This window comes from Physcomitrium patens, chromosome 13 (genome assembly GCF_059467195.1).
Source record: "Physcomitrium patens ecotype Gransden chromosome 13, ASM5946719v1, whole genome shotgun sequence".
NCBI classification, from domain to species: Eukaryota; Viridiplantae; Streptophyta; class Bryopsida; order Funariales; family Funariaceae; genus Physcomitrium; species Physcomitrium patens.
The window spans coordinates 10,036,268-10,047,474 of record NC_143422.1 but is presented as its reverse complement, the minus strand read 5'-3'; the positions used below and the strand labels follow the sequence as shown (position 1 = coordinate 10,047,474).

General features: G+C 27.1%; 1 protein-coding gene across 1 annotated transcript; it reads left to right on the top strand.

Annotated features, from left to right (window-relative positions):
- Nucleotides 1-4,794: 4,794 nt before the first annotated feature.
- LOC112290400 (uncharacterized) lies at nt 4,795-5,861 on the top strand. Its single transcript, XM_024536592.1, has 2 exons — nt 4,795-4,977; nt 5,097-5,861. The coding sequence occupies exons 1-2, from the start codon at nt 4,795-4,797 to the stop codon at nt 5,859-5,861; spliced, it is 948 nt and encodes a 315-aa protein (XP_024392360.1).
- The last annotated feature ends 5,346 nt before the right edge of the window (nt 5,862-11,207 follow it).

Here is an 11,207-nt window from a genome sequence, read left to right as displayed (position 1 = left end):
TGTTCGGTCTTCTAGCGCACTGCGTGGTTAATGTGATGGTGGAGTGAATACGCATGTAGATTGGACGTCATTATTCTCAATTCTACGTAATGACGTGGGCGAGTGTAGAAGAGTGTGGGGAAGAATGCAGAGAAGCGATGGTGTGTGAAAGGATTTAGAAAACATTTTAGAATTAGTGAAGCAATACATAATAAATGACATTCTCAAATCATAAATAAATTACCATAAATTAAACGTTCAAAATATAGGCAAAAACTGAAAATATGCAAGTTTATATTTCTAGTTTCCAAATTACATTGTATTTTTATAACAAATTTAAAATTATTGGTTATATTAATTTTAAATTATATTCAACATTAAAATTAATAAATTAATTTACATTTTTATTAATTATAAATATATGATTTTAGTAAACAATAAGCTGTTAATTTAGATGTAGAAAAAACTACGTTTATGAAAAATATAACAGAGTATAAAAAAAAAAGATAAATATTCCTAAACACGTATTTTAAAATAATTGACATATATTGTGGATAATTTTCTTCCAATAAAACCTTATTGAAAATACAATGTATCTAAATTATCGTATATAAAAAGATAAATAAATTTTAAGAGAAAATTTTAAGTTATTAATCGATCATGTAACTAAAATTTTTCTTTGATAATATCAAGCTTGTTATGTTTAAAAAGATAGTTAGTATTAATAAGTGTAATGGATGATAGCTAACACATAAATAGTTTGCATTTATAACACAAAAAATTCATAAAAAATAAAAAATTAAGGATCTTTATTATTTGTAATTTAATAATAACTTTCTTAATATTGATAGTTATCATGTTTGTAAATTTAAACTAAAGAATTTCTGTATTGTGAAAAATAAATAAATAAAATTTAAAGTAAATTTTTATGTGAAAATATAAATATATATATATATATATATATATATATATATATATATAATTTTTAGTATATAAAAATTCAAAAAATCTCTACCATAAGACTTTTACTAATTTTTTATGATATTATCAATGTAAAGAATATAAGTATTTGTATGTTGAAGAGATAGTTATTGTTTAAGACTAAATTAATAAATAATTATGAATTTAATGATTAAAAAATATTTATTAAAAAACCTTAAAACAAATTTAAATAAAAAGATAAAAATTATAAAATATAAATGATTATATTAATGAACAAGGTATACATAAAAGTAAACAAATTCTAAGTTTTTAAAATATTTAAATGTGATAATTTTCTAAAAAATATCTATTTATCAAAACTAATTATTTAATTATTAAAATATAATAAAAATCTCAATTTTCTAATTTGTGGTTTTTAAGAGTTTTTTTTATTTATTTAAGAAATAAATATTTTATTTTTTTTATATTCACATCCTCAATCAAAGTCGTTAATTACTAATAAGAAATTAAAATATACAATCTTATGAGTATGTAATAAATAATTATTTTTTGTTAAATTTTATTTATTAACAAATATAAGTATTAATACATGAGTAGATAAAGCAAGGCTATGTAGTTACAAAGGCTAAGTAGTCACTAAGGTGGAAGCAGGCACTCCAAATTACAAAGCTTTAATAAGGTTGATTTCTATTAAGGAGATTCTACACTCATGCAGAAAGCTAACAAGTTATTCAACATCATCTCCTAATGTAAGTATGATGGAGCTAATCTCAATAATTATAATAATGATTTTAGAAAAAAATAGATCCTTTATCTACATCCTATCAAAGGTAGAATTAAGCTCACACCTCTTAGATATTATTCTACTACCTTAACCACCACTACAACTCCACAAGCCTTAATCTACCACATTATATTCTACACTTAGAAAGAAGAAGTTATATAAATGTAGTCTAACATCTTTCTCTTTGGATCCTTGTTACTATTAATCTAAGCACTTTTTTATTACAAAAAAATAAGAAACTTAATTAAAAATTAATAAAAAAAACATGTCTACTAGATTTCATTCTAATCCACGAGTCTATCTATTAGTTACATTCTAAAAACTAATATGTTAATTAATGCCATTGAATGTGGAGTTTAAATACTCCTTCATATAAAAAAATAAATTCCACTCTATTCAAAAGATTTTACTTACTACTAAAACATATATCAAAAAATTAATACTTTATAATAATTATTTGATTTTTAACTACTATATTAATTTATAATAAAATAATATTATCTCAATTAAACAATAACTTCTTATAATTGATAATTTTTTCTATAAGTGATTATCTAATGAAGGAAGAGCACTATATATATATATATATATATATATATATATATATTTAAAATAAATAAATTATATTAAAAAATAAAATATGATTGTCATATTGATATGTTTTGAATCATCTCAAACACTTTATATATGATAGATATATAGATACAATATTTTAATATATAAAAAAATATTCTTCATTTAATATTAAAATTTTAAAAGAAAACCAAGTTATGAATTTTATCTCAAAAAAATTATAATATTATCCAAATTTTTATTGAATATTTTTAATAACAACCATATTACTTTAGTTTTTGGAAAGTTTTAAATTGAGCTAACTCGAAAATATCTTGTATTAATTGGTAAAATTGATTATGTCTTTAAAAAAGAAAATTTACCTATTAATACCGATATAATGACAAAGAAATAGATTTTTAAAATTGTATAATTCTAAAACATCATATTCTATATAAAAATTTGTGGTTGTACATAAATAAAAATTAAATATTATAAGTTTTACTAATAATAAAAATATCTAAAATTTATTCTATAAAATATTGTAATATATATTATTTGATTTCATTCAAAAAAGTTATTAATAATAGTACAAGGAAGTAATTGTTTTAACCATTATTCTTTGTGTTGGTATATAATAAATTTGGTTTCAATGAATTTTTGTGTGTGTATATATATATATATATATATATTTGTATTGGTGTAAAAGAATCTGAAAAATAATTTTTACTTTTAAAATAAAAAATAAAATATTTACTAAATCTTTAAAAATTTTACAAGAAGTTAGAGTTTTCTATAATTTTATAGAATCTAAAAATTATAATTCTTTTTCAAATTTTAAGAATAATATAATTTCTTTTATATTAATTAAAAATTGTATAAAAACACAACATGAAATTTTATTTTATTTTATTTTATTTTATTTTTATATAATTTTTTATAAATATAAAATAAATTCTCACATAATTTAATTCCGTATGTATTTTTTAATTTCAATGTATTCTTTTTTTTCTTTTTTCTTTTTATTTTTTTCCTCCTTCAATTTCATCAAATAAAATCTATACATATCTTAAGTCTATTTATGTACAATTTAATTAGATTTGTTTTAAAATTAAGTCTCTTTGCATCAAATCTCTTTTGTTTGTCTTCTTTGACAATGATGAGACCTTAAATATATATATATATATATATATATATACATAGATTTTACAAACCCAATTCACTTTAGCAACCTCTAAATTCTTAGAAAACTTATGAATCTTCACAATAATCAATTTTTTAGTCAATAACATTATAAAATTATTAAGAGATAACAGTGCTACATTTATTTGTGTATTTCAAAACTCTTATTTTCTGAAATAAGATTTAAAACACACATACACTTATGAGCAATTGAATTTCAAATGTAACTTGCTTTGGCAAAATATCTTTGGACTTGTGTATTTAGGATAAATGTCTTTCTTGAATTCTCATCAATATTTGGGCAGAGAATTCTACCCTTGCTTGTTGCCCCCACTTGCTAAGTTTGGAGACAACCAGCAAATACAATACATTACTGTAAGTACTTAATTTGAAATTTTGTGGCTGTTATTAAACAGTAGATAGGATGGTTTAGGTTGTAAGACCAAGATCTCTATGTACAAAGTATAAAGCTCAAATCCAAGTATAGACACGGGCAAAATCTGGAAAAAAATAAATGGTTTATATTGCTTGTTTCAAATCCAAATATATCCACCTGTATGCATCACATTCGGGACTCCACCCTCATCTCCCTTTTAGGATTAAGAACGCAAGATAAGCAAACACCCTAAAAGTTCTCACAAGTATCAAAACTCTTAATTTAATGAACATCTCTTCACCTTCCTTCCTTAACAATTGAAGGGTAATTTCGGCGTATCAATTAAGTAGACATGCATGCCTTTGTGGAAGGAAACTGTTGCATTGCAAAAGCACCAAATCTTCTCCAACCATTGCGAGATTCTGAGAAAGAAGACCACTCATTCATGCAATATCTCCGAGCATAGCGTGAGGGAGACGGAAAAGCAAACATTGCTCACAGTTGATGAGACATCCACCACCAGAACAGTCACATACAAAGCTAATGTCGGCTCCTCTAGACTTATAGAGACTTTCAGTCAATTTTTGTCGGCGATGCAAGAGCTTCTCATGTGCAACGGTGAAGCGTGGAGTCAACTTATCAAAGGGATTCTTTTAGAGCATTTGGAATCAGCTTTTGTTAGACTTGTGGTATCGCGTGTTGCTTCACCCCCAACGTAAAGTCCATGACTTTATGTTCGGAAGCTGTTGCCGACACTTGCTGTTTGTACAGCGACAGCAAGTGTACAGACAGCAAGCTACTCAATCTGCAGTAATCGGGTCAATCTACTCGTTTTCTTTGCCCTTTTAGACCCTAAGACTACTTTTGTGCGGTGTAGTTGCGATCGTTTCCAGGTATTGCTTCACGGTGTTTCATGCATTGCCTAGTGGGTAGTGATCTAACGAGCAGTATTTCATCAGAACTTGAAATGAATTATGTAATGGATGGGGCCGTTCTGGAAGGAGTCGGTCAAGTGATCAGGAACTGCTCCGCCTATGCTGCTATCCTTGGCACGTTCGTTTACCTTAAGAATATCAGAGTGAGAAGACATAGACCTGGGTTGAGGCTGCAGTATGTGGAAGGGTTGGAGGTCGTTGCTAGATTCTCAAATTGTGCTCTGCAGGTGGGTTCACAATTTGAGAATCTAGCAACGAAGTGGGTTCACAAGAGGTGTGGCTCATTCCAGGACAATCACTACCACGCGAATCGCATAAATGTTTCCCGCAACTGATTCATACCAAGGCCGCTGCTACCTCTCTACTGCTTCAAGTAGCATTGCCTGTACTGTTTACTTCAAGCGCTAGGGATTTGCTTTTCACGGGTGAAGCGAGCGTGGTTATCTCGCCTTCCGTCGATTACATGAAGTTTTTCAAGGTGTCGGTAGATATTAACATTTTGCTGCGCGATTTCATTCCAAGAAGTGACTCTCTCTGTTGGGATCAGGATAAACCCTTCAGAGATGTTGCGAAACATTTGCTTGATAGACAGGGCCCTGTAGTGGGAGTTTCCTTGATACTCTACGGCTACAGTAAAGCTGATCATTTATTCATCGACGAAGTGCGAAACTCTTTATTGGAATCATTGAAATCACAAGGGTTAGACATGGACGTAGGCTTCATGGACGATATGCAAGGGATGGAAGATGAAGCTGCATTGGTATGTCAACTCTTGATTTATGCAGAGACGTCCACGGGATGCATTCTTGGAGCCAGTTCGAGGTCAGGAGATCATCACGAACTTGCTAAAACCGGAGAGTTTACGTTCGCTGCAGTGTCCGATTTGGGGAAGCAGTTGGAAGATGGAGATTGCACTGATGAGTATCTGCAGGACCAGCTCATCATCTTCATGGCCTTGGCGGATGGTGTTTCCGAAATTGTGACTGGACCCGTTACTGACCACACTAAGCATGCACTTCATTACGCCCAGATCATGATAGACGCTAAATTTGAAGTGACGCCTCAAGATGGTGGCAAAAATTTGATAGGATATGTAGGGATTGGTCACTAGACAAGGAATCACAAAAGTAGTCCCTTGGAAATATCTTCGAGGTCAGGCCTAAAAATTGGAGGAGCAGAGCAAACTTCTGAGGACAGTGGTAGTCCAACGAGCGTTTTCGGATTCGCTGTATCTGAACTCAAAGCATCATAGTTGCAAAAGAGTACCATTCCCAGCACTGATTCAGTCACAGATTGCTCCTGATATGGAGAAAACGAAGGCAAATTCGGCAACAATTGGAGAAACGCAGGTCACAGATTTGTAAACTCCGCTTTCTGCACTACGAACATTCCATCTTCGAACAGGTCTTGTCCTTATAAGATAGTTTAGTTCTGATTGCAGAAAGTAATTCTACAAGAGAATATCTTGCGACAGTGAAAGTTTTGCCTCCTCCGCCTCTAAGCCTAAGGAGAATTCTATGTACACAACGTTCGGCTTCAGACGAGTGGCTATCACTCTCAGTGGCCAAACTACGTCAAAATTCGAAGTTGGAGGCATTTCGAAGTATCCCAAAATCACAATCTTGTGCAATGCTCCTGTCAATTCAGCAGATCCTACCATGTTTGACTTCGAAAAGATTAAATTGCAAACAATCTGCTTCGTCAAAGAAAACTTTTTGTGGATGGTGTCGGTGACAGTCTGGGTCAAACCCAAGGAAACAAAGCAAGACACCACTGCATGCAGACAAGGGCCATTACAAAACCAGTCTTCTAAATAAGCAAAAAAATGGGGTCATGTTTCCGAGTATTGCTCTGAAATGATGTTGTGGCATTCGCAAATTCTGTTGCAGATATCTTTCTTCACTCTTGGTTGAAGCCTGCTCCAAAGTCTTCCTAAACACTCTATTTTGGGAAGAGGGTGCTACCACCCATTTCCTGGCTGCCCAAATTGTTATGCCCTATTTACATTCAAAGAAACATGTGGGTCCTAATACGGACAGCTTATTCTATTATGGATGTGCACTGTGGGAATCATTCACTCATCTTCAAGGAATAAGTCTATGAATCCATGGAAAAGCATGAATTGTATTTTTTGAGACGATCTTTGGAGGAACAAACAGACAAGACAACTAATCTAGACAAGAGCATGGCTGGATGCTGCCTTTAGAAATTAGGAATTATATCAAGAACGTCCACACATTAATAAAAAAAATAAAAACAAATAAATCATAGAACAATTGATAAAATGTTCTACAAATTAGATAGAAAAAAAATTCTTTGGCATTTGTGTATCAAGTAAAGTAGTCTAATTTCACATACACTATCTAAGACCTAATTTTGTTAGTTGAAAAGGTAGTAACGTTAAAGAGACATTCTTTAACTTACCTTCAAGAAAGAATATTAGAACTTTGGATGTCTCGTTCATGTTGTTTTGTTTTCATTCAACAAGTAGACCATTGTCATGATGTAATATGGCTAATAAATGAAAGAGAGGCAAAAAAATTATATTATAAAAGATCTTATTTTAAAAAATTGTAGCAAATTATCATAAAAATATAGTTAATAGTCAAAAAGATAGTAAAACTAAAAAATATTAATATTGCATTTATGCAAAATGGGCTTCTATTTACTTTGTAGGGCCATAAATAAAGCAAAACAAAGTAGATTAGAAAATTAAATGATATAGGCATGTGTAAGACAAAGTTAAGAGTAGATTTTAACAAAATTTACTTCAAGAAGCTAAGAATTGATATCTAGAGAGGACTGGTTGTCAACTTGGATTGAAATGAGACCCTAAGGCACAAAATTATGCACCTATGGTGTCTCTAGGGTTATTTTGTTAAGAATTGGTTCTATGTCATTTGAATTAATATTGAGATTTTGAAGGATTTTCAAAGTTAGTAATATTCTTGGTAGGATTAGGATTTGAGAAATAAAAATATGTTTACAAATTTGATGGTTTCTTAAAATCTTTGATTTGAATACAAGTAAAATTTGGACAATGTCTTAGTATGATAGTTATAAATATGTATGCAAATTTTGAAATCAATCGAATGGTTTGATTGAAGTATATGAGGATTTTTATGGATTGAGATCTCAGAAATTAGAGTTTTAGGGTCAAAGGGTGTTTCTAAGATCTTCAACAATTTTTCAATTGGATTGAAGTGAATTTTTTTTACATAGATACTAGACTTGATTTTTAACATTTGAATGAAATTTGAGATTAATTCAACAGTTCAAGAAGGAGATATTGGCACTAGAAGTTCAACATTGAGGTTGGAGTAGGAAGCCACCTAATACTTAATTGGATTGGCTTGCATTTCTCTCAATTGGTAAGTGTGATCAATTTCATTTTTTTTTTTTTCTTTGTGCTTGTTTCTAACTAAGATATTAAGAAGTGTGCAAATTTTGAGTTGATATCAATAGTTTGATTATTAATTATTGAGGTTCTATTTTGCTATAGGATTTATTAAGAGTTTATTTAAGATCTAGGGTTTAATTAGGATTTGATTTAGGATTTGTCTATGGTTTGGTTAGGACTTAGTATTTGATCTAAGATTTTATTAGGATTAGAGTTTTGATAGGGTTTTAATTAGGATTTGATCTAGAATTTGATTAAGATTAAATTAAGGTTTCAATTAGGATTATATTAGGATTCTATTTTTAGTATTTTTAAAGGATTCTTTGTTGTTTCTTTAAATTTTTTATTTCTAGTATTTCTTTAAGATTATTGTTATTTCTTTAAAAGTTTATTTTATATTTTTTTAAGATTTCTTGTTATTTTTCTTTGAAATTAAATCATGACTTCTTTGTGTTTCTTTTGTAACTTCTTTTCAATTTATTTTAATAGGTTAAAGTTTGATTGGATTTATTAGAGATTATTTAAAGTTTATTTAAGGCTCTATCAAACTTGGTAGAATTTTTGTTGCATTTTTACTTACCTTCCACAGTTAGATGCTCAATACATTCTCAAGCAAGAATACACGTAATACAACACCATATTTGTATTAAAGTAATTATACAAATTTTTGATACTTCTTGCAAAGTATTAAGGTTGGTTTGAGGCCAATGAAGTCTTAAAGAAACAGTCTGTGAAGATTTCACACTAACAAGAAAAGCCAATCTTAAAACTCCAACAAGAAGATTAGACATAGGTTTTAAAAAATGTTAGATGTAAAATATAAATAAATAAATATCAAGCTCAAAAATTGCAGATTATAAGTACTCATATTAAAATTATTTTGGTTTTTTTTCTTTTTTTCATAAAAAAATAAATAGTTTAAAGAGCTGATTTTTTGTTGTCAGGGTTGTGAGTTGTGAGAGATTATTTAAACTATTTTATTTGAGCCAATTATTGTTATAATAGTTTATTGTTATAATCCGTTTTTTATTTTTTATCTTTATTCTTTAAGGTTAACTTTTTATAATTATTATGATATTGGTAACAAAGGTATTTTTTTAAGTATTGATATTATATATAATATTTTTTTATTTAATACAATGCATAAAATTTTCGACATTAGTATTATGAATGTTATACTTTAGTATAAATTTTATTAACTTATAGAATTAATGGTAGTAATTTTATAATAATTTGTATATAAAAATAATAATGTATGTTTTATTCTTTGATATTTTATTCTATACATGTAATAATACTTCAACTTTATTTATTAAATTCAAGATAATAGTCATATCAAAAGTTAAATTCTAAAAATAAATAAATATAATATTAGAATGGTCCTATATATATATATATATATATATATATATATTACTTATATAGTATGATATTTATTTTATTATTAATTGTAATAATTGTTATAAAGTTCTATTTAAAAAATCTAAAACCATACAAATAACTCAGCATTAAGTGTTTATGTTTCTTTTTTAATAGTTATTATCTTACAATGTCAAAATATAAACAAAAAATCATGTGCGTTCTTTTTGCATAAAATTATAAATTTTAGATTTTAAAAGAAAAGTTAATTGTCAATTATATCTTATATCTTTTCTAGTGTTTATCATAATTTCTGGAAATGCAACTATCAATCTTTATTCTTTTTTAAGTTCAAATATTTTAAAAAATGAAAATAAAAATAATAGTATGTTCAAATGGATTTAAGAATGAAATAAAATATGAATTATTAAAAGAGGTTGAAGGTTTCTATGATTTTTTAATAAAAAATTAAATTTGCAATGTATTCACATAATTTTAACTATAAATACAGTATTATATTTTGAAAAGATCTTAAAGTTAAATTTTATAACTATAGCTTTGTGTGTGTGTATATATATATATATATATATATGTATACGTATAAATAAATATTAAGGATGAAATATATAATTTAAGTGGAAACATTTATTTTATATATATAAATTTTAAAATGATAATAAAAATATACTATATATATATATATATATATATATATATTTAGGATTATCTATCTCAATCTTTTATTAAAGCTAATTTTAAAAATAGGTAATTTAAGAGAAATACATACGTTTAGAATAAATTTTATAAATATATTATAGAATTTAATATTTTCTTATAAACAGAAATAAAGAATTACACACCATCTCTAAAAAATGATTACTTTGCAACTTAGATTTCTTTAGATACATCAAATAAAAAATTCTCAATCTAAATAAACAAAAAAATAATATAATACTAATAACTGTGAATTAAGTTATGAAATAATTGCTAAAATATATTAAATATTAGATGTTAAAAGATATCTAATGCAATTATAAGTTTAAATTATGTAAAGTCAAGGAATAAAAATACTACAAAAATTATTTAGCAATTATTTCAAAATTATTAAAACTAGAAAAGAGTTTGATTTTTCAAGTTTATTTATAAACAACTAATAAAATTAATTGTATAACAAAATACAGAGTTTAGAAGTGAAGCCATTTAAATTATTATGTACCAATTTTAATGTGTATCAAGTTAAAATTCTATATATGGATTACATTTTTGGTTAATGTTTATTTCTAATAAAGGTTATATATGTATAATTCTAGCATCTTTACTATTAAAAGCATCTTTGTATACAACTTATTAAAAATGTTGTAAAACACTTGAACCATTTGGATTTTTTAGATCAATTGTTGGTCACACAACTAATTATATTAGAAAGGAGTGATCTGCTTGCTACTTGAAGTCTTTTTTTATATTATTCCAAAAGTTAATCCAAGTATTAATATGAAAATCTACTCAAAAGATTACACTTTGGCATAGCTTGTCAAACATGCCAAATTTCACTACTCTAACAATAATAATAATATATTATTATAAAAAAAAAATTAAATTTTAAAAAAAAAAATGCAACAGATGTATTATTGTAAACTCATGATTGCACAAAAAATTGTATCCAAGCAATGTAACAATACAAGATAAAAACCCTTAGTA

What these genes read in the sequence shown, in the direction of transcription:
- LOC112290400 (XM_024536592.1), top strand. Translation starts at nt 4,795, where the DNA reads ATGGATGGGGCCGTTCTGGAAGGAGTCGGTCAAGTGATCAGGAACTGC. An exon ending in TCTCAAATTGTGCTCTGCAG is followed by an intron (nt 4,978 to 5,096) that starts GTGGGTTCACAA and finishes ATTCATACCAAG; the next exon opens with GCCGCTGCTACCTCTCTACT.